The following is a 20,140-nucleotide window of genomic DNA, read 5'->3' on the forward strand; positions in this document are numbered from 1 at the left end:
AATAACTAAATAATATAAATTCATTTTATATGATGATGACGTCATGCACGTCTTAGGGTGCAATAAATTTACTTGAAATGCGAAACTTTGACCTTCTATAACTTTGCTAATAATAGTTGGATTGCCATCAAACTTTTCAGATGTCCTATATTATCGCGTATACTGCTGCCATTTTCTGCGGTGAACTTAAGTGGGATTTTCCGGTAAATTTCTAAAACATAGTAATATACTATTATTAACTTTATTTGTGCAGATATCGGAACAGAATGTAATTTGAGGTGTAGATTTCATATAGATGCATCACTGATTTTTTCCGATTTTTTGGTTGGATACATTCTGAGAACGAGACCTGTTTCATTTTTTGGAGCACACATTTTGAACCCTAGCTCCCCTATGTTTTACCCAATATCTGAAATAAGAGCAGACTATATCCTGTGAAAAAATGCACACACCCCTTCCGCATGTATGGGGAGCCCCCCTTCAAACTTAACACAAAATGACGCCACTCGCTGCATGTAAAGGGGCACACAGACCACATGTTCTCACCAAATTTTGCGCCAATCGATTCAGCCGTTTCCGAGTAAATCGAGTGTGACAGACAGACAGACATTGAATCGATTTTAATAAGGTTTTGTGTGAAACGAATCTTTAAAAAAACTAAACTGGTAGAACCACCAATTCTTCAATATCCAAATTCCAATGAACTATTTATCCCAGCTCGGTAAGCACGCTACCGTGCTACATTATTTAAACGGGAAATTTGTCATGACCTATTCCTACCGCAAGCAAATCATTAGCTAAACACGATCTAAACAAACCCATTATCAAGAAAGAACATTTAGCTATCCATTAGGGACTAAACTACTCCTTATCTTTACGGACTGAAATTCATATGCGTGTTGTGGAATCGGACTGCAAGATGCTGAGTTTCTTAGCAACTACTCTGACTAGAGCCTTTTTGTACCACTCTAAAGATAAAGGGCTTCAATTTCTCAAGTAATTGTTTTCTGATAACATAATAAATCAACAATAAACTAAGAAAATTACTTTGAGCACGTTTTTTCCAATAAATGAACCATAATTTGGAAAAAATTTTTTTTTCCGTTTCCGTTTTTTTTCTGCCCAACAAATTGAGGAAAATGGCAGTAATAAAAGTAGTTCCTTTATGACAACTTTGTTCAAAAATTAAAATGACAACGGCCAGATTAAGCTATCCAACAACTTGTCGATCCTTCAAAACACTGTGTTCGGCTGGATGATTGCTGGTAAAGCCAAATAAAGGGAAACAAGCCATGCAACGCGTGGAGTTCTCATCGAATGTTTTTGGAAACTTGATGAAATTAATTATACTCAACCTGCTTTAACAGTTGCGGGAAAATGATGCGAAGCTCATTTCACTCAATACACCACAAGAAGAATTGATAATCTATCCACTCTGAGTGATTCAAAACAGATCACACTCAATAAAATTTTAACACTTGAAAGACGATTGGCCAAAAGTATTACGATAAAGGTACAGTATGTCCGGATAGCTAAGTGGTTAGAGCACAAGGCCGTCATACGAAAGGTCGCGGTTCAAATCTCATTGGTTGCAGTGGGATTTGTATCGTGATTTGACGTCGGATACCAGTCGACTCAGCTGTGAATGAGTACCTGAGTCAAATCAGGGTAATAATCTCGGGCGAGCGCAATACTGACCACATTGTCTCCTACAGTGTACTGTAGTGTACCGTTACGGTCTTGAATGCAGTGCTCCAACACACTTCAAGGCCCTGATCCATTATGGATTGTTGCGCCAACGATTATTATTATGTCCAATTAATGAAATAGTACGAATCGTTAGGTCATGTCAGGGATCGATCATAACAATTGTTATCAGCACACTATTTCATTCCTCACCATTGTATACGGAAACCTGATTGCAGTAGTATTTGATGCCCCAGCAAAAACGTCGGCTCGATTTTCGCTAAATCATATTATATCCAATGGGCCGATCGTTCATAGTGGATTGTTCATTATTCTTCTTCGTTTCCGTTTGCCTAGGCAGATACTAATACATCCAAAGGCCAGAATGTATAAACTTATCATTTGGAGGGATGATATCTAAAATATAATCAACTGAACACCGCCTCATACTTCACTCGAGCGGCACCCTATTTAGCTACTAAATACTTAAAATAGCTGGCTAGGAAAAATGTTCCAAAATTCCCGCTCGCGGTAGAAGCGTTTCGAGGGAGTTTCTATGTAGACAACAACTGTTTGACTGAAACTTACTTTATACCAACGGCCATGGAAATAAAACGACAAATATCTACAGTACAAGAATCAGCTGGGTTCAAATTGCAGAAATGGTGGGCGAATCACTTACGGCTGCTTAACAGTATTTTTCCCGTGAATCACATCGACAATTAAACTTCCGTAAGAATCTAGGACTGACAGCTGGACGCTTCGCGTATAAAGGTTTTATGTTCAGCTCGTGTGAGAAATTTTCTATGCAAGTTTGCCCATTCGTACATAGTTAAAAATTCAAAATATTCTTTGATATATCCAACTTCGCCATTTATATGGGTTCACTTCATATGATGATGACATCTTATATGCGATAAATTCACGTGAAATACAAAATTTTGACCTTTCAATAATAGTTAGATTTGCTTCAAACTTTTCGAAATTGTGTATTATATTACCAGGGAGCAACCAGTGCACTGCAGGATACACTGACGCGGAATATAGCTCCCAGGGGCCAACCTATCTCTCTCTCTTTGAGGGTAAGCTGTGTCTCCTCTAGGGCGAAGTGTGACTTTTGAGCCAAGAAAGCTGGGCGCAGTGGAGATCAGCACGCATGAAGAGAATGCTCCCAACAAATCCAAACCTGAATTGAAAAGGGGAGGAAACCCGAACAGGTCAGGGATGAAGGCACGAATCAGGAAGCCAGCCATTAGCTATGCTAGTGCGGTCAAGGGCATTCGACTGGCTATACTCCCAAAAATGTTTCCCGAGCAAATGCCCATGTGGAGCTGGAAACTATCAAAGACTTTGTCGCCAGGCAGATGTGCAAGGGATGGACTGCGAAACTCATGTTCACCCGGATATGCCTTCGACCAGGTCATATATTGGTGGACTGCGCGACGAAAAACACTGCAGGGTGGCTTAGTACTATGGTTCCTACATTGCCAAGCTGGAAAGGAGCAGAACTGTCAACATGTGCTGGGGATGATATACCAGGAGCACACATGGTGACAATTTCTCTCCCGAAAACCGCAACTATAGAGACAGAAGATCTTATGGACCATCTAATCGCTCAGAATGAGGATCTCCAGACTTCTAGGGCTTAAGGTCAACAGCGAGGTGACACAGACAGTGGAGAAGAACTCCAAACAATAACGAAATCAAGCTAGCACTAAGATAGCCTAGATAAATGCGACAGCTGCATCTGCGGTAATTGCAAGGGCGAGTTCCAAGGAGAATATTGGAATAGCGCTGGCTCAGGAGCCCTGGGTGTACCAGGGGCATATTCGTGGTCTGCAAGGAGGAAGCATGCAGTTAGTTTGGGATCCTCTTGTGAAAAACCAAGAGCTTGCATAATTCTTAAATGTAATTTAAAATATATATGTCTTTCAGAGTTCTTGACCGGGGACCTTCTAAGTCTTACTGGAAGCCGAGAGGCAGTCGTGGCATCGCGATACTTCCCAAGAGATGACATCCGTGTTCCATTGAAACAAGTCGCTAAACTGATGAAGTACTGTGAGAAGAGGGCTTTACCACTTCTCCTCGGTTGCGATGCCAACGTCCATCACGAAGTCTAGGGAAGCAGCGACACCATTCGAAGAGGTGGGTACCTTCTTGAATTTATCCTTAGCAATAAGTTAGAAATATATAACGTAGGGAACACTCCAATATTTGTGACCAGCACTAGACAGGAGGTACTAGACATAACTCTAGAAAAACTCTAATGAACGGGCTAGCCAGGTTGAGTCCTCTATGTCTGATCACAGAATAATCAGATTCGATATTGAGGACAACTCTGAAATAAAAAATAATAATAAGGGATTCCAACGGAACGGATTGGGATTCCTATGCAACGCACATAAGCAACAATATGGCTGGGCTTCAAGGGGATGGTGACATCAGGAGCGAACTGGAACTAAAAACAGTAGTGGAAAACCTCAACACAGTCGTCATTGACGCATATGAGGCCAGCTGTCCGGTTAAAATAGCTAAGTCATCAAGGGATATACCATTGTGGAACAGAAACCTAGCCAGAATAAGAACAGAGGTATGAAAACTCTTCAACCGAGTAAAACAAACCGGGGACTGGCCGAAGTACAAAAATGCACTGACTGCACATAACAACGCGATCAGGGAAGCAAAACAAAAAAGCTTCAGGGAATTCTTTGAAGAGATCGAACAAATCACAGGAGCAACCAGGCTTTACAAGGCTGTAGCCAAAGACAGTGCAATATCTTCTGTCTGAAGAAGGAAGACATTTACCGAGAATGAGGACAAAGTACACTTGCTTTTCAGAACTCATTTCCCCGGGTCCTATCCCCGCGGCAGGCGAAAACATTCTTCCTGACACCCCAACAAGGAATAAAAGGGGAAGAAAGGAGAACTAAAAACTGACAAAATAGACATCACCCGGAGTAGATGGCATTTTTCCAGCACTAATCCAAAGAGGCCTAGAAATCATCTTAGAGTCTCTTCTGAGGGTGGTAAGGGCCATCATAGCCTTAGAATATGTACCACGGGCATGGAGACGGGCAAAAGTAGTCTTTATTCCGAAAGCGGGTAAAAAGGATCCTTTCCACTGTAAATCTTTCAGACCAATTTGCCTAACATCGTTCGTACTCAAAACGGTGGAGAAGGTCACAGATAACTATATTAGAACTAACGTTCTAAAGCGTAATCCCCTACATGACATGGAGGTGAAACGAGAAACAGAAATCAAATATTTGGAAATTACGCCAGATCAAAAATTACTCTGGAAGGCGCAGGTCGGAAACACTTTCGGAAAGCTACGAAGACTCTGATGACTTATAGGTCGATAGCAGGAAAAAAGTCGGATTCCAGCCCGAAGATACTACTTTGGATATACACTGCAATAGTAAGGCCAATGACTACCTATGGGGCGATAATCTAAACAGAAAGAACTGAACTCAGCACACAAGCCAGGGAGTTACACAAACTCCAGGCTGGCTTGCGTGTGTATCAATGGGGCAATGAGCTCATTGGTCCAAGGAAAATGTACTTGGAACCAATGGGTAAGCACACTAGCATATTTCAGGCGGAGATATACGCCATAGACAGATGTGCCTCTCCAATCTCCAAAGGAACTACAGGGGGCAGAACTTTGCTATTCTTACCGACAGCCAAGCAGTGTTCAAGGCACTTAGGTCCAACCAGATGAACTCTAAACTGGTATGGGAATGTCTTGAGAGACTGAATACGCTCGGTTCGCTCAACAAGGTCTGGATACTCTGGGTTCCAAGTCATGTTGGGTTGGAAGGCATTCAGGCAGCGGATGAGCTAGCTAAGAAGGGAGCAGGGAAACCTTTACAGGGGCCAGAACTCTTCTTTGGAATCGGAAACGGGTTTCCGGCTATTACTAAAAAATGAAGAGGAACGGTTGAGGGAACTATACTAGGCGAGCCCACCAGGAATGGAGCGGTCCAGGGTGCTTATTGGGGGATACGAACCCAAGCACACAAATAATAATAATAATAATCGTTGGCGCAACAATCCATACTGGATCAGGGCCTTGAAGTGTGTTAGAGCACTTCATTCAAGACCGCACACAAAGGATTGCTTAAACCTCACCAAGAAGAACCTCCGAATCATAGTGGGAATTCTCACTGGTCACTGCCGGCTAAACTACCACCTAGGGAAGCTAGGAATATCTACGGATTGTGCCTGCAGATTCTGTGCGTAGTGTGATGAAACCTCTATACAGATTCTGGGACAGTCTCCGGCACTTGTGCAAAGTAGGTCGAGGCATCTAGAAAAACACTTAATCGTTTTCTTTTTCTTCAGCCTTTGTCCCGTTCCCAAGCGGGGTCGACTCGTCGTGATCGGATTCGCCATTTGGCTATATCAAATGCCTGATCTGGATTCGGGAGAACACTTAATAGCAGATGCGAAATTGAAAGATTTGGAAGTAGGGAATATACTAAAATTCCTAACGGTTATAGATTTGCACGAGATACTATGGTTAATAGGTAAACTATAATATAACCAGTAAAATTTTTTTAAGGACGCGGTACGACCCCCCTTAATAGAATAATAATAACGATATTATCATTTATAATGGCACCAAATTTAGATACTTCTAAGATGAATTTAGAGGGGTTTTCGGGTAAGTTTCAAAAATATGGTATTATGCTATTATTAACTTTATTTGAGCAGGTATCAGAATGGTATGTATTTTGAAGCCTAAATTTTGTATGTGTGCACCATTGTGATTTTTTTTAAATTTTTCGATTAGATATGTCAACAAAAGACTAGTTCCGAGTAAAAGTATCAATCAAGCCCTTTCATCTGATATCCTATGTGACCATATTCTGTAAAAAAAAAATTACACTCACCTTTCACATGCATGGAGCGCCCCCTTAAACTCAAGACAAAATGGTGCCACTTGCTATATGTAAAGGGATTCAAAGATCACATATCCTCACCAAATTTCGTAGCCGTTTTCGAATAAATTGCATGTAACAGAAATTAAATTGATTCAGTTAATTCCGACTTGCTGCGAATATTTAATTCTCTTGGAATACTTTCACCGATCGCTATCACAGCAAATATATTTGTCCAGCAATTGTGGCATCAAAAATAACTTGCACGACACTCTCACCTAAATTACATACAACAGTTCGAAATAATCTGGACACACTTAAGGATTTGATAGATGATAGAAAACCATATTCATTCGCTGATGCCTCTGAGAAGACTTATGGGGCACCAGTTTCCATTCGATTCACAATGTTTGAAGGGAAGGTCATCGTACTTTGTGAAAAATGTTGAGTAGCTCCAGTTAAAAAATAAATAATGCTACGATTGGAATTATGTACTGCGGTCTTAAGTGTACAATAACAGACAGAATTAAAACCGATTTACATTACAAGGACAAACCAATACACGATGAACTTATAGTGAGATAGTTTTATCGGGGATAAATTTCTCATCATCGTCTTTCCGAATCTTGATTGCCAACAGAGTGGCGAAAATCCAGGAATTATTACTTATTGAATAATGGAGGAGATATTGTATCAGTCTGGCACTATGCAACTTATATTTTTTCTATCATTTTTCTTGCACGGTAATAAACGCATATGGCCAGTTCTCATTTCTATGGACCCCTCCACACTAGTTAGGATAGACACACGTTCCGTTCTTCAGTAGATGTTGAGCTCAAGACCGCGCATTCCTAAATAAAAAGTAGTTGAATTAGCTGAAATTAGTCTAGCTGTAAACATGGCGCTTTTGGCGGGTATTGCATTAAGCAAAAATGGAGCAAAATGCCACCTGTAGCAAGTTTCGGTGCTCGTCAGGCATTCTGGCAATTCATAACTAGAATAGTGAATGTGTGGGAAAACGCTTTTATGTCTGACACGTTCTGGGTCGGAAACGTTACCTGCTAGGTAGTATGAATACCTTCGTCTGTGCTGTGACTGACACGCTCTGTACCGGGCGCGATCGCTGCTATTAAGTATGAATAGAGCTTTATGCGGGGGTTCTGTGATAATAACTTACACAATGAATCATATACATTGCTTTCAATAACCCGGCAACGATTTTGACCAATCCAGCTAAATCCATGGTTAGAGAAGATGTCTAACATTGTACAAGGTGTTGCAAATCCAGACCGAAGGTGCAGACTCAAATGGGAAACCTACCTCACACCAAAGTAGAACCAGCCCGTTCACTTGGTGGTCTTTTATGGAAACACTACACAATACGTAGAGAAGAAATAACAAGACCTATGTTGTAGTATTCGTTTGCTTTAAAACAAAGGCCATCCATTTGCAAATAGCAAGTGATCTGGCAATAGAGATATTTATTGGGGCTATAAAGCGATCTATTGAACTGCAAAAACTTTCGACCTATTGGACTGCAAACATTTTCGACAATTTTGCAATTTTGCATGTACGGTAGATATTCTTGATAGCCGGCATCGAGAACGAAGCCACCACCGTGCTACATTTGCACGTTTTTTGCAATTCCAATTGCATTAGAAGCAAGAAGAATTTCATTGATTTCTTATCTTAGTGTAGAAAGAAGACTCGGCCGCCATTTTGTGTGAATTTTCATATATTCTTTTGCAATTTCTAATTAATGCATGCACTCGTATATTGCAAGATTGTGGAAAAACGTTATATTTATTCTCGAAAAGTTCTTAATAGTTGCGAGTTTTTATTATTATCTATATACGTATTTTAGACATGAAGCTGAGCAAAGACACTGCATTCCTTAGCTTACGTATATGTGGCTGAGATTGATGATGATGTCATATTCTGATTTGATTTGAATATAATTAGCAAATGTAAGAATGGAATTCGGTTAATATATAAGAAATTTAACATGGACTCCCTTCAGGGGACTCAAAGAGACTTATTAAAATAAGTATTGAGAAGAAACCGGGGGTGGGAAGGGGACCAAATTTTCGACATTTTTGCATGTTTGGTAGATATTCTTGATAGCCGTGTAGTGTAGACAGAAGAATCGGCCGGCATTTTTTGTGCGTGTGTGTGTGTTTGATGTGTAATAGTTAGTACGTTGGTTTTATCTTATGTATATTGAAATGATGACTAGATGTGCAGTTTATCTATTGCGCACGCTACTCTATACTTGATTTTGGAAATAGTCAAATGTATTTCTTTCCGATTTTCTGAAATTGGTTTTTTTTTCATTCCCGAAACTTCCCTGGACTGTATGTATTAATGAATAATGAGGATAGCAGCTTTTCCCTTATAGCTAGACCCTTTTGCACGTTTCTCTATATTATTCCCCCTAGAACTCCTCACTTTGGAAGAATATGGGAAGCGTTTGAAATAATAAAAACTTGTTTTCCTATTCGGTAGTGTTAATTTATTGGTCTTGCAAATACCGATTTTTCGGGAACCACTTGTTCCCTTCATCAGTACTAACAAGTCTAGATGCTTATGTTATTAATTGTCGATCAGCTATCACTCATTCAAATTTGGACTTGTTAGCACTGATAAAGGGAACAAATGCTTCCCAAAATATCGGTATTTGCAAGATCAATAAGTTAACACTAGGGAATAGGAAAAACAAGTTTTTATTATTTCAAATAATTTAATCGCTAGAAATATTGGGTAATTACACTCAGATATGGGAAGCGGCAAGCGAAATATCTATTATTATATTCAAGACAGCAGTAATTGCATCGGTCACTTATGAAGAGCCGTAAGCAGTTATGATGGAAATCGAAACCACCTTAAATTCCAGACCGACATCGCGAACGTCTACTGATACATTGACGAACTTTTAACAGCTCAAACCAACGTGCAGTCCTCCCACTGAAGGCAAGTTTACTGACGAGGTGGAAATTGGAAAGGCATCTCAAGCTGTGTTTTGGAAGAGATAGTCTCGTGACTATTTGAATGAACTTTAGTATCGGTAAAGAGGAAGGAGCAATCAGCGAACTTTAAACATGGTACGACGGTAGTTACTCAATAACCTGTTGGACAAATCATCGGGACATACAAAGGCGATGAAGGGGAAGCCCAGATTACAGACGTTCAAATATCAACGGAAGTTTGGAAACGACCAAAACACAAACCAGCACCGCTACGCACACATGAATATTTTAGCACCAACAAAGTTCAAGAAGCCCGCGAAACCGAAGAGCAAGTGGTACCTAAGGAAAGAAAACAAATTACATTAGGCCCGGTATCTGTGGTATTCTGAAAACATTATTATAAAGTTTGGATACTGTTACGAATAGTGTTGACTTTTTAGTACCAAAAGTATTAAATTTAGTACCTTTTTCGCATTTTCCAGTATTATCTTAGTTAAATAGGTTCTTTCCAAGAGAAATCGCGAGGAAGCTAATATTTGGCAATATCACGTTTTGGTGAAAGATAAAATTATCAAATAGTTGAACTGATAACGTTATGCTGCCAGTCGTACTTCCTTTGTTCACCATGTCATAAAAGGTCTAAAATAACACACTAAGTAGGACGACCCACTGCGGAAACTGATAGTTCGAAAACAACGCGACATCATTCACAATTCACATACAAATCTATTCAAAAGCGCAACGACATTAGAAGTAGATGTTGCGACATGCATGGGCGAACAGGTTCAGTTACCCGATTATTGTTGGTTAGCGAAGTTTAATAGCTGCCCGTTTATCTGCAAAAATAACAGAAAAGGCAGCGTGCTATGAAAAACTTACGACTTTTGATATGCAGTTCTGTGGTCTAATAAAAGTAATTACAACCTGTTTAGGTTATACTGGTGAGCTAAAACTCACGACATATATGCAACCATCCAACTTCGTGGTGGAACCGGTTGAATGGTGGCTGACTTAATAGATTGGTAATTACTGACTAGAACATGAAAAGCCAGTATATCCTAATGTGCTGTGCTATCATTTGTTACAAAACTCCAGCTTAGGCATAGAATAATCCTTTGTTTTCCAGTACGACAACAATCTTTATTACACTACTTTCTTGGCACTAAAATGGTTCCTATATAATGTCCAATCTCGAGTTTATATGCCTGGCTTGTTTGCACTGTCTTCAATAATAATAATAATCGTTGGTGCAACAATCAGTGCCTTGAAGTGTGTTAGAACACTACATTCAAGACCGTAACGATACACTACAGGATTAGAGTAGCCCATATCCGGACACTGTCTTTATTATCTTTAAACAAAAAAGGAAAATTATTCCTTTAAGTCAGTGAGTTATTTATTATCCAATATGCGCATTTCGGTAGCTACATGCTACCTTCATCAGCGGGTTATGAATGTAAAGACCAAGATGTTATTATATTCAAAATCAGTGATGAATCTATACGAAATCTAGGCCTCACAACACATGTCGTTCCGATATCTGCACAAATGAAGTTAATAATAGTATATTACCGTGTTTTAGAGATTTACCCGAAACCCCCCTTAAGTTCATCCTAGTATAAAATCTGGCAACAGTGTAGCTGATAATATAGGACTTAATTCTGGAAAATTTGAACCCAATCCAACTATTATTAACAAAGTTATTGAAAGTCAAATTATTGCATTTCATGTAAATTTATTGCATTCTAGGATGTGTATGACGTCATTATCATATCTATAAAATGAACTTATATGAAAAGCGTGGAACATAGAAATACTTTTAAAAATTTTTAAATATTGGCTATGCGGTTTTGATCGCAGGGCAGAGGCGATCTCATCAGACGCTGCCTCAGCGCCTCTACCCTGCGGAGCAGCGTGACCGAAAGCGGCAGCAGGTGGCAATTGACTCGTTTATATGCAATTCAAAACCCGCCAAGGGTATGAATTACAACGACCGAAATCGTATTTGTTTAAACCTACAACTGCGATTTCGGTCGTTGTAATTCATACCCGTTTTTTTATTTGTTGAATCTTTCATCGGTTAGGGTATTGTAAGGAGACAGTATATCATTGAATGATATGCGGCCGCCTTGTTTTGATATAAGATGTTCCATGTACTTATGATAGTCCTTTGTGTCGAACTATTTTTCCTAAAGATATCAAATTCTATTAGATCGTTGTTATAAATTACCTTGAGTTTATGAAGCGGGATTTCTCCTCCTTCGCCTACCGTCATGATGTTGTAGATCTATCTCCATTTCGCTATCTTTAATTATAGCAAGTACGCATACCGTATCCGTATCCATACCCTAGGCAAATGACAACCAACAACAGCTTCGAAAAATGTTAACCGAAAACTTTCATTTGATACCCCACGTGACTATATTTAGTGAAAAAAAAAAATTACACCCTCCTCCTATTGCATCTATGCGGACCTCCCCCTTTCCACCAAATTTGATGTCAATGGCTATAACCATTTCCGAAAAGAATGCGTGTGACAGACACGACAGTAAACCGATTTTAATAAGGTTTTGATTTACAAAAAAAATAAAGGCAAACAAGATTATCGAGAAACAACTACACAACCGTGTAGGAACAAGAAAAATGTAAAAGCAGGATAGGTAACACCTACTCCAAGGAATTTTTCTACGAGGTACCATTGAATTTGACTAAAAATAACATCGAGGTAGTTGACTCCAGCATGGAATATACGCCTAAGTACCGGTTAACTGTAGAGAAGGACTAAAACAACAAAAAGAAAAGAGTAGGATATACCGGATGGAGTGCAATAACTGTCCCAAAACGTACATTGGCTAGACAAAAAGGTTGGTTCATGCCCGTGTCAGAGAGCACCTTAAGAAGGCAGAATTAGCCAAACGCCAAACTAGGCAACACATAAGATCATCCGTGGGGAACCACATAATAGGTTTGGTCCTGACAAAAGTTTTTTCATAGATAGAGAAACTCAGGAAGACCGTCTAAAGTAGGATCTAGGAAACGTGCATTCCCCGCTCTTGAAATTAATTTCAAAATAAATTTATTATTAATTTGAATTAAAATTTTCTTACAAAATCGAAATCACCTTTTCATATAAAAGCCAGCTAAGAGAACAGATACAGCCGATAGTCGACATCAGCACTCGATAGTCGTCTCGGTCGCTTGTACTAGGAAATGATACGTAGACCAACGACATACACACATCAATCAACAGCCGACATTCATTTCAAACTGTAACATTACAAATCAATTACCTAAAGTCCAGAATCTGCATCCCCTTAACCACATACACCTGAAATTACTTTCTAGTCCAAAGCGAGCCTAATACGCAGCGTCGACGGCCCCGACGCGGGTTGTTAAGTAATGTTATATTAAAAAATCAAATGCGGTAATGCTAGGTGATGTTATATTACAACGTGGTACGACGATGCTTGGTAATGCGGTAATTGCATCATGATACACTATCGAAGTACACGACACCACTAAGAGTATTAACTGATCGCCCTATTCCGGTTTTGTCATGCCATCTGTAATTAATAAACCATCACGATTGCACCCGCTACTAGAAAGCTTCGACAGTAAACGTTATGCTACCCAATTAAAGGAGCTCACAGCATTACAAGAGCAACTTGCAAATCAAATCGGCTATAGCGTAAGGCGTTACAGTTATATCACCTGCGGTTATCTCGAAGCCACAACCCAGGTGACGACATACTGATAAGGATTTTACAGTTTCCACAGCAGGGTGAACTGGCTATCGAGGCGGCAGGACATGTAGCATATAAGTTCTATTCAAGTAAACTACAACTTATCATCCTTTTTTTTCCGCAAGTAATTTGCATAATGTTAATTACTTCGTTCCTATATAAATTTGCGAATATCATTATCTCAATCCTTTGCATAAGTAATTTCATTACTTCCATTTTTTTGTAAAAGAGTTTAATATCAATCCTTCATGCGAGTATTTTGCACTTTGCTACTTAGTTTCCTTTCTTTGATTACTTTTTACATACGTTGCAAGTTTTTCAATGTTATCAATCCTTGAACTTGGAGATTAGAATTGCAGAGTGATATGGAAAATTAAAGAATTTAATTTTTGATTACGCTAGCAACTCCTCCTTTTATAAGTGTTTTAGTTCAAGTGCCAACAATACTAACTAAAAGTAATGTTCTAATTAAAGTGCTAACACCTAGTCTGTTCTGAAAGCCTACACCTACAGTAGTTTAAGTGATGTTTTGGTATTTTGTACCAATGGATTCCCCTCGTTAGAAAATAGCTATGTTTTTACGCCTAAATAGTAGCTTCACCTGTCCAATTTACAAATCCGTCGAAAAAAACACATTTGGACCGCTCATTTATTAACTATAATGGTTTAAGAATCGAATTCTCACAAGACGAGGAAGAAAATATGGCAATTGGCCAATACTCCTTATGTGCAAAAATCTCTCTCTCTTGAATATAAACATGAGTTATGTAATTAAACTTAATCATTTCTATTTATGTACCGTAATAAACCTTTCCTTTGAAAAGAGATCATTTTTATCTCTGCACCATTGAAAACCTTTTCTCAGAAAAGATAACGACTAAAAGTTCCTTTTCTATTTGAACAGATGTACATTGGTCATATGTACATAATAAATGTGGAAAAAAGGGAATGTTTATGTTTCAGAGACTATAGCACATCTGCACATTTATTATACTTAGATGTTGTTTCTTATTTTTAGTCTGAGTTCAGATACCGAATTTGCAACACCACTCCTTGAGGTTTTTAAAAGATATTTGGAAATATAAATTAAAACTGAAAGATATTTGTTTTCATTTAGTCAGAAATGACTTTTATGCCTATATTCCCACATGTGTTGTCACTGGGTTAAGTGTCTGTTAATTTCGACTTTTGAAGTAATCAATTAGTTTTTAGTAAAAAGGAGGGATATGTTCCTTTAATGTAACCTTACATTTCGGCAGTAACGGTAACAAGCTATATACACCATATTGAATAAATATGTATATGCGCAGAACTTATTCTTGTTCCTTTTTCCCATATTTGTGTATTTTGTTATTTTTTTATTTGCTGCAGTTGTTTTTTGGGACATGATCTTCTCTGTTAAGCAAAAAGTCATTCGAGCAATAACCGTTATGTGTACAGTTAGCTAATTGAAATGTAAATATTGACTATTCCCATAGAAGAATTATATGTGAAAATGATTTGAGTTGCATTGTGACTGTTGCGTGACAAGTTCCGTTATTTCTTCAAACAGTTTGTTTAATATCATATTGAAACAAAAACGAGTTTTTCGACTGGGTTTGAAGCTTTCATATAATTTTCATTTTCCGATAAAAATCTATCAGAAGAGGAACGTGGATTGATCACAGAATTCAAAGAGAATGGTGGAAAAGTTAGTGAAATTGCAGCAAAACTTAGACGTTTTCAAAATACTGTTATGGTCTTTCTAGAAGATCCAGATAATTAGTGTTATAAAGCGAAGTGGCAGAAAGTCGTCGATTGAAGATAGAGATAGGCGGGTTATTCGATATCATCCGTAAATAAAAATACAATGTCATCTAAGGTAGCATCGACCCTTAATTTGACTAGGATTTGCCAAATATTGCATCAAAATCGGAACGTCCAATATGCTTCGCGGCTAACGAAAACTATATTGAAACCAAACCAAGGACATCAAATTTTGAGACGAGAATTCAAATTATATTTAATGATGAAAAACATTTAATATAGATTTCCGCGAAAGTAATCGGGGGTATTGGTGTTATTTACGGCGTTTCAGCAAGATTCGGCATTGATGCAATTTTGTTAGGGGATCAGTCATGATTTTGGGCGCTTTATATCATGCAATATGGACGCCAACATGTACCTAGAACTATTTGTCAACGTGCTTATAGAATATACTGAAGAAATTTATGAAGATAACTGAAGTTTTCAGCAAGATAATGCCACCATCAAATTCATGTATTGGAGTACACGGCCAAAAGTCCAGACTTAAATTAATCAAAAATTTCTGAAGTGTGTTATAACCACAAGCTCTCAAAAATATTAAGTATCTAAGAGTCGCTCCGCAGAACGAATCTCATCTAAGTTAAGAAAAGTGATTTCTAATAAAAGCGGTCACACTTCCTATTAAACTATATTTCGTGTGGAAAAAAATTCATTAAGAAAAGCCAAAAAGGATGTTTTTGAGAGAACACATTAAACCGTCAATTCTAGAAAACAAGATTAAATCACAGTAGAAGTTTTGTTAAAGAAGATTTTTTTATGTTGCACATATAATTATTTAACAGGGAGTAGCAACAACATTAAAAATTAAGAAAATACCTAGGTTTTGTTCCTTATTGTGCAAATTTTTTATTTGCCTTTGCTTTAATGCATCATTTAATGGAAAATTAGCACAATCATGAAGATCCGAGAGGGATTTAACCAATTTTCCCCAAGGACGAAAATAATTTAACAAATTGTATGCCGGTGGGTACCCCGGTGGTAACTCAAGGGTTAATGCACTTTAATTATACTAGAATAATAGAGTTACAATGTTGACGTTGTCTTTTCTTGAGTGGCGATAAAACGTATGCTTTTGGGAGATTCACAGGCAGCGAAAAAAATGGATTCGTACTGAGCGGGATTCGAGCCTTGAACCGGTTGAATATTCTGGGAAAACTCTTCTGTGATATCATTTGTCTCCTGCAAAATGCCTGCCAAGAGACGATTCTTTTGCAATTTCAACTGAAACATGAATAACAGTGGCGCGTAAAACTCAAAGATAGTAATATATTATTAAATAAGATTGGACTTTAGGTTTACAAAATGTTAAGTCACATTGAAATAATCCTCACAAAATAACAGAATTTTGCACAGTAGTTCGTCAAAATTCATAAATATGCATATTTTGTCAACAGTTCTTTCCATCAGCCCCCAGCCATATTCCACTGACTCACTAAACATTACATCGTTCATACATTCTGGTATCGCAGTGTATGAATGACATTAAGAAACTAATCACGTCTAGGCAATCAACTGCCACATGTTTAGATCAAGATGCTTCCAGTATACATCTGAATAGGTGAACGTTAAACCAAAAGTGCACACATTTCAAATAGAGGTTGTTCCCGAATTCAAATCAGAGCTATCTGAAACAATTGTCAAACTGTCAGCCAACCACTTCATCGCGACGCGATGACCATTTGACGTTTGCAATAATAACAAAATGGAAAACACTGGCTTCCACACTCTGGCTCCACGGATGAAGGTAGGGCGTTTTCCAACGTGGTTCACTTGGCACCGTAAGGACTTCTATGTACTTCCTGCTGCAACTCTATTGGTAACATCAGAAAAGATTCTAATAAGCGCCAATGGATCGTTGGAACCAATGCAAATATAACATCTATGTACCTCCGCAAAACTCCCCATAGTATCCTGAACTACAAGCACTCCTTCCAAATAAGATTACATCATTCACAAGTTCCCGGTTGTAACAAGGATCTTACCAGCAATTCAACCAAATTTAATATGCATTTAAAAACCAGAGGTTGTAACTACGAACCCTATTCTCCCGATTCGCAACTTACCTCTCCCGAGTCGGCAGCCGGTGAATTCTCTACGATATCGTAAATAACATGCGGCAATCCAGTCGTACCCAGTAACGAGAAACCGAATCCCGAATTTTCACTACGCTTTAGAACGACCATCACTTTCTCAGCCATGATGGCCGCACCGAATTATGATACGCTTCTTATTTTACTTGATTGACATCGATCGGCACGAATTGGAACGCTCAAACGCAAAGTGCACTTTTGGAGTAGGCCATAGTGTAGGCGACGGCTATATGCTGAATGACGATATGCATTGAAAAAAAACGTACTAGAACTCGACTTATTTTACACTCCACATTCACTAGATATCGAAAACTGGTTCCACACTACCTGCGTGCCGTTTGGAGTTCACGAGTCTTGTGAACCTCGCGAAGTGTGCCGTTTGAGGTTGGCATCTAACCGCGATTATTAGTCGCTATTTCAGTTTTCTATCAAAACTCCCGTTGTTACTTCCAAGCATTGCGACGAAATGTCAAATCAGCTAAGAAATAAAGAGAATTTTCCATTAAATCGCTTTATATTCAATCACATAAAGTATTTACTAAATAATTACCTCCTTAAAATTCAGCCTTAATAGTTAAACGCTGACAAGCAAAGGAAACGACATTCACAGCGCCTGTCGTGGGCCTCGCAAGGCTCACCGGCGCCAACGAAAAGTACTAAACACAACAGCGGAATGAATGCTCGCGTGCCCAGTGATAGAGCTGTCAAAGTTCGAAGTTCGTTACAGGGGCTTGTATGAAGTGTATAGTTATAGTGGTATTTAATTGTATGAATTTCATAACATAAAATGTAGCAAAATGCATGCACTAATTGCATAAACTTGAAGGTTAAGTGCAATGCCCTGATTTTGTGCGCAGACAATCGCCTTGCGCGCATATTTTATGTTATGGAAATCGGAAAATTAAATGCTCTTTAAAAATGGACATACCTCCAACTTAAATTCCATCTATATGAATGGAAGCGACGGGGCTAATGCCTTGGTGCTCAGGTTCGTACATGACATTAATAATTAGCAATTGCAACGCAATTAGTGTCATCCGCAGTTCTTAAAACGAATTCATTTAAATTCATTACATTCTAAAGAAACAGCCGGAAATGGTAAGCGCCGTCAAATTGCAAATGGCGTAATCTGTCACCAGAACGAACCGACCTGTATTCTTGATTGTACAGTGAAAGTGCTTGCGGATCGGAGCTTCTCTCATCTGCGTTTCGCACACATCTTAATTGCGTTCCTCGCCTGACACAGCTACTCTAACTGCTTGCGTTAAGCGCTTGTGAAGTTCGCGATCCTCTTGCGTTGTTCCGCTTGGCAACCGTGTTCAGTCACAGCCGTCATGGTAACGTCACTTCATTCCCACCGCACTTAGCTTGCCACTGGTGAGTCGTCGTTGGCTGCGCACCTTTAGGCGATTACAAACACTCTGTCAGTGGATGCCGTTCCGTTCGTTTGCCGATGTTCGATGTGATTGCAGCAGGAAGTTAGGAGGTGAGGTACCCCCAAATAACAAACACTTCTATAGTTTCGCAATTTCAGTACTTTTTTCCACTAACCACCACGACCTTCAGCAAAGATCGGTCATGGCAAGCTAAAACGGTCTGCTGATGTCCAGTTTTAACTGTTTTTTTATTTCTGAATACGGTACATCAAGTTCAAAGCGAAATTCGTGGTCCATTAGATTTTATAGGGGTAGAAGCCAGTGATTATCGGGTATAGGCTTCGGGCCCACCGCCCAGGAGGTAACCGCACTATGTCCTTTTGAAACTTTGTAGCGTTATATAAATAGTGTATTTATAAATACTTGGCGTCAATCCCTTGTACAAGTGCATTTGTATTTGCCGTAACTGCATTTTGTTCATAATTAAGTTTTAGAAATGTCTCCAAAAGGGGATTTTTCACAAATTTGTTTGTTCAGATACGTTTTTCTCAAAACGTCATTTTTCACATTTGCGGGAATTCTAGCTCAAAGCCGCAATTTTAAATAAAAATTGGAGTCGCTACACATCCCGAAATTGGAAAATTCCAGTTACAACCTTCAGCAGAATATTGTCGCGTAACTATTTTGTTTTTACCTTAAACGTTTCAAAAAAAATCTACCTAGCTGTTAAGAAAATGACTAATATAATGTCCAAATTTGATTGAAGCCCAAATAATTTTTCCCAATAAAAAAATCTCAAAAATATGTGAAAAAAGGCCGCCTATTGTGGTTTCCCTCCTTAAACTGTTCAGTTAAATCGTTACGTAGATAAACTGAGAACTGTACAGTTCAACTGACAACTGATGAAATTCTCATTATATAAACTGTACAGTTCAAACTGTTCCATTAAAACTGAACGTGTGTAGCAAAAATTGCGTAGCTAATCAGTTTAAAGCCGTGTTTCGGTGTGTTCGCACGGAAACAAAGCGTAACCAAAGCGCAAAAACCTTGGCAAACTAACGTGAATGGCTAGAAGAATTTATTGAAATTTACCATTCTGAGCCCTGTGTGTGGAAATTCAAAGGTAAAGAGTAACACGATGGTAGCAAACCTAATGCAGCATATGAAAAATGATCGGGCAAACTTCAAAAATTGAAACAAAAAGTAGCAAAGAATCTGTACTTTCAAAGTTTATAACCTACGTTGGGTATATAAGAAAGAGCATAAAAAAAATAATAATCACTGGCGCAACAACAATTAGATTAGGGCCTTGAAGTGTGTTAGCGCACTTCATCCAAGACCATAACGGCACACTACAATGTAGGAGGCAATGTGGTCAGTATTGCGCTCGGCCGAGAATATTACAATGAATTGACTCAGTTATTCATTCACAGCTGAGTCGACTGGTATCCGACGTTAAATTACGATACAAATTCCACTGCCACAAATGAGATTTGTACTGCGACCTTTCGTACGACGCTCATCTATCCTGACACTCAAATGATCGCTTCTAAATTGGATCAGGATCAAGATATTCCACAACAGTCACTC

General features: G+C 38.7%; 1 protein-coding gene across 1 annotated transcript in view; it reads right to left on the bottom strand.

Moving 5' to 3' along the window:
* Nucleotides 1-17,833, bottom strand: part of LOC119652963 (PH and SEC7 domain-containing protein) — a 71,245-nt gene extending 53,412 nt beyond the window's left edge. The window contains 2 exon segments of the mRNA XM_038057359.1: nucleotides 17,148-17,652; nucleotides 17,725-17,833. Of these exon segments, the coding sequence (XP_037913287.1) occupies nucleotides 17,148-17,282 (135 nt within the window). The 5' untranslated portion in view covers nucleotides 17,283-17,652; nucleotides 17,725-17,833.
* Between the last annotated feature and the right edge of the window lie 2,307 nt (nucleotides 17,834-20,140).

This window comes from Hermetia illucens, chromosome 3 (genome assembly GCF_905115235.1).
Source record: "Hermetia illucens chromosome 3, iHerIll2.2.curated.20191125, whole genome shotgun sequence".
Lineage (NCBI taxonomy): Eukaryota > Metazoa > Arthropoda > Insecta > Diptera > Stratiomyidae > Hermetia > Hermetia illucens.